Below are 4,590 nucleotides of genomic sequence, written 5' to 3'. Positions count from 1 at the left end.
GGGGAACCAATTCCACGTATAACACGAGTTCCACTACCTACTATCCAGACAGACATGGTCTAATTAATATGCATATATATATATATATAGGTAAGTTGGATACCTTATTGGGTGGACAATAGCTAGGTAAAAGCTATTTTTAATTTTAAAAATTAGTGGATTGGGTTTCATGAATTCAAAGACTCGTTTGTTTGGCCCCTAGTATATATAAATTATACCTCTTATTCCAAATATATTTTCTTATTTCCATACCATGAACTCCAAGTCATATTAAACCAAACAAATAAACTCATATACAAACACAAGAGGAACAGGAGGAGGGTCAACAATTCACAGCACAAATAAAAACATGGGGTAAACCCACTTGCCTACCAATTTGAATATTTTGAATGCTTTTCACGCCCTAGCATTTTGAAATAAAAAATTAACATCTTTTTATTATTTTGTAATTTTTTTTATAGTGGAACTCGTATGAAGGTATTAATTATCTATTTGTTATTATAATAATAATTATTTAACGCTAAATATTGTTAAATAATGTGAAAGAAAAAAAAAAAAACACACATAAAAACACACATAAAAACCAAAATTTTCGTTTCGAAATTTGTGGTTTTTTAACGGTCAAACTTTGAGGTGAAGTACTCCGGCTGTAATTGGAACTCAAAATTTTTCAATGGGAAGGGGGTGGGTAGGTATTGAAAACTTCGAAAACACAAGACAAAAAGTGGAAGAAAGAGCAAGTGACGAAATGGAGAACGACTGAAGCAGGTCGATGCCGAGTTGTTGTGCTTTCAATCGGAAAGACTTTGACCAATTACACCTATATTAACTTTTCTATTCACACGTGCCGAGTCAAGCCTCGTACGTGCTTGCCTCTCACATTTTTTATTATTTTATTTTTACTTATAATTTTTTTTATCTCTAGTCCTCCTCCTCCAGTCCAGTATAGTACAATGCAAACCCTATAAGTATAGCCCCTGAATGCTCGCTCCTCCCTCCATACTCAACCAACTCTCACATCTTCTCTTCTTTTCTCTCACCCACGCCACACCACACACACATAACAACTTCTTTTTTAATCGATCCGCCGCCGGAATCTATCATTCTCCGGCAATCATGGACGTCCGTCGGCGGTCGATTAAACCTGTCCACCAATTCCCATCTTCCTCACCACCACCATCCATTCTCAAACCCAAACATGCTGCGGCCAAGTCGACCAAGTTCATTGATTCCCCAAAAGCATCTGATGCTCTCCCTCTCCCTCTCTACCTCACAAATGGCATTTTCTTGACCCTCTTCTTCTCCGTCGTCTATTACCTTCTCATCCGATGGCGCGAGAAGATCCGCAACTCTACTCCTCTCCACATCGTCACTCTCTCCGAGATCGCCGCCATCGTCGCCTTTGTCGCCTCTTTCATTTACCTCCTCGGCTTCTTCGGCATCGGCTTCGTCCAGTCTGCTGGTGGTCGCTCTTCCGATGACGAAGAGGAGGAAGAAGATGTCGACCAAGTTATCCTCAAAGAGGACACTCGCCCACTCCCCTGCGCTGCCGCCGCCCCCGATTGCCCAATACCTCCTATCGCTCCTCTCAAACCCAAAGTCGCCGTCGTCAATGATTCCTCCGTACCCATTTCATCAGAAGAGGACGAGGAGATCATCAAATCGGTGGTTGCCGGCACCATTCCCTCCTATACCCTCGAATCCAAGCTCGGCGATTGCCACCGGGCAGCTGCAATCCGCCGCGAGGCACTCCAGAGGATGACCGGGAAGTCTCTGGAGGGACTGCCTTTGAATCACTTCGATTACGACTCCATTTTGGGACAGTGTTGCGAGATGCCGGTTGGTTACATTCAGATTCCGGTGGGTATCGCCGGACCACTCTTGCTTGACGGTAGGGAGTATTCAGTTCCGATGGCGACCACGGAGGGGTGTTTGGTTGCGAGTACCAACAGGGGTTGCAAAGCAATTTACGCGTCTGGTGGAGCAACCAGCGTGTTGCTGAGAGATGGGATGACAAGAGCCCCCGTCGTGAGGTTCGGCACCGCCAAGAGAGCCGCCGAGCTCAAGTTTTTCTTGGAAGACCCCATCAATTTCGAAACTTTGAGCGTTGTTTTCAACAGGTTTGTTTATATAATATAATACTGTTTGCTTACTTACTGTTTGTATAAATGCATGAATGAAACTGATTTTCTTACAATGCTAATGCTGATGTTGATTAGTATTTGTTCCTTGTTTGCTTACCTTACAGGTCTAGCAGATTTGGTCGGCTGCAGAGCATCAAATGCGCCATTGCTGGGAAGAATCTGTACATGAGGTTTACTTGCAGCACAGGGGATGCCATGGGGATGAACATGGTCTCCAAAGGTGTACAGAATGTGATGGATTTCCTCCAGACTTCCTTCCCTGACATGGATGTTATCGGCATCTCTAGTAACTACTGTTCAGACAAGAAGCCTGCTGCAGTTAATTGGATTGAAGGGCGTGGCAAGTCTGTTGTGTGCGAGGTTATCATCAAGGAGGAAGTGGTGAAGAAGGTTCTCAAGACCAACGTTGCTTCGTTGGTAGAGCTTAATATGCTCAAAAACCTTACTGGGTCAGCCATGGCTGGAGCTCTTGGTGGCTTCAATGCCCATGCCAGTAATATTGTTTCTGCAGTCTACATAGCCACTGGTCAAGACCCGGCACAGAATGTTGAGAGTTCACACTGTATTACCATGATGGAAGCTGTCAATGATGGAAAGGACCTTCACATCTCTGTCACAATGCCTTCTATTGAGGTAACTTAGTTCACCACCCCTTACAATTAATTCACCATACTTTTATTTTGAGCTTCTAGTGCTCTCGGACTTACAAGAGTCAGTCAGATCGAATCATCCAACTCAGTTTATTCTACACATATACTCCACTTGATTAGAAGAAACCACTTAATAATCATCTTTAGGATATTAGGAATGGTTGAATTCGTTTTGCTTCTGGATAAAATGAAAATTAAAGACCCAATCAAGCTGACTTGATTTGTCACTCAAAAAATAGTTTTCAAGAACTCATAAAACAAAAAACTCTGTTGTTATAGTTTTCAGAAACTGTAAATCAAGCAGATTTTTGTATAGAAAATGTTTTCAGTTGTCAGTTTTACTGAACCAAGCAGGCCTGAGTTTAGCGGGAGCTGCAGCTCGGTGATAAGTGAAGTCTTGCTCACTAAAATGTTTTTATGCCATTTAAAGTTGAATTTTTTTATTTTTTGAAGTGATATCTAACTTGGGTTTTTAAAAACATACTTCACTAGACAATCTTTTATTTTGTTTATAATTAAGTACCGAATTGAATTATCAAACAACATATACTTTACAGGTGTATATTTATGTATACTTATGAATGCATTGGTGGTAACACATTGATATATATAGGCGATAGTATTGGTTTTCATATTGCTGATTATATGTTATGTTATGTACAGGTTGGTACTGTTGGAGGTGGTACCCAACTAGCATCTCAGTCTGCATGCCTGAACCTTCTTGGAGTGAAGGGTGCAAACAAAGAATTACCAGGATCGAACGCAAGGCTGTTGGCCAGCATTGTAGCTGGTTCTGTTCTCGCCGGAGAGCTCTCGCTCATGTCTGCTATTGCAGCCGGACAGCTTGTCAAGAGCCACATGAAGTACAATAGATCAAGCAAAGATGTTACCAAAGCTTGAGCTTGAAGACCCAGCCAGCCAGCCAGTCCTCCTCCTCAATAATAGTGTCAGAGCGCTCAACAAAACGGTGTAATATTAATAATGTCAATCAAGAACAGGAAGATATATGTATAGTATAGTTGAGGTGTCAACTAAACTAATTATGGAGAGACAAGATTGTCAGCAAAAATGTAATGGTTGCATTTGTATTCTTTACTTATTTTATCAATGTATCAATCATAATTGTGTATATTTTTCTTTTTTCTTTTTCTTTTTCTTGAAAGGGTAGCGTCCAGCTCATATCTTGTATCATTTACTTATATAATCAATGAAGATATCTTTAAGTGATTACAAAGTTCAAAAGTTAGTCACCATTGTTATTATTATTATTATGTATTTACATAAAGGTTGATGGAACCAAAATCTTCTGATTCTTCTCCAATGACCTGTTCCTGCTAGAAGTATAGTATACTTCTGGGTTGGAGAAGATTCTGTTTCGTCAGAATAGGTTTGCTCTAAAACCTCCAATAAATTTTGAATGAGTCATGGGAGGAAATGGAGGATTTTCATGCAGGTTTTTTATGATATAAGGAATGAATGGGAAAAGAGAAATGAAATAAATAAATTGTTTTGTAAAATATATTTTGATGAAAAGAAAAAAAAAAAAGTGGTTTTCCTTTCCTTTACTTGGTGTTTAAAAGGAAAGTTAATTTGTTCCCCAGAAGGGGAAAAAATAATTCTTTTCTTTGTGAGATTCCCATGGAAATGAAATCAAGAAAAAATGATCCTACTTGGTTCAATTTTCTGAGAGCTTTACAAAAACTTATTTGTTGACATGAGTAAAGCCTGTGACCGTATCGAATGGGCTTCTTATTTAGCATGCTTAAAAAGTTGGGATTGAATTCTCATTGGATAAA

At 39.9% G+C, this 4,590-nt stretch overlaps 1 protein-coding gene across 1 annotated transcript; it reads left to right on the top strand.

The window, feature by feature from the left end:
- Positions 1-953: 953 nt before the first annotated feature.
- Positions 954-4,036, top strand: LOC132300862 (3-hydroxy-3-methylglutaryl-coenzyme A reductase-like). The gene is made up of 3 exons (XM_059798124.1): positions 954-2,120; positions 2,249-2,777; positions 3,458-4,036. Exons 1-3 carry the CDS (start codon positions 982-984, stop codon positions 3,692-3,694), a joined length of 1,905 nt encoding a protein of 634 aa, XP_059654107.1. The 5' UTR covers positions 954-981; the 3' UTR covers positions 3,695-4,036.
- The last annotated feature ends 554 nt before the right edge of the window (positions 4,037-4,590 follow it).

The sequence above is a fragment of the Cornus florida genome, unplaced genomic scaffold (assembly GCF_030987335.1).
Source record: "Cornus florida cultivar Cherokee Brave unplaced genomic scaffold, ASM3098733v1 CherokeeBrave_3.0.0_Hap2_Chr03, whole genome shotgun sequence".
Taxonomy (NCBI): Eukaryota; Viridiplantae; Streptophyta; class Magnoliopsida; order Cornales; family Cornaceae; genus Cornus; species Cornus florida.
The sequence above is the reverse complement of the archived record's forward strand: the minus strand, read 5'-3'. Positions and strand labels throughout refer to the sequence as shown.

Bases quoted from the DNA above. Each gene is read 5' to 3' on its own strand.
- LOC132300862 (XM_059798124.1), top strand. From the start codon at position 982: ATGCTCGCTCCTCCCTCCATACTCAACCAACTCTCACATCTTCTCTTC. The intron at 2,121-2,248 runs GTTTGTTTATAT...CTTACCTTACAG, and splicing joins TTGAGCGTTGTTTTCAACAG to GTCTAGCAGATTTGGTCGGC. The intron at 2,778-3,457 runs GTAACTTAGTTC...TGTTATGTACAG, and splicing joins TCACAATGCCTTCTATTGAG to GTTGGTACTGTTGGAGGTGG.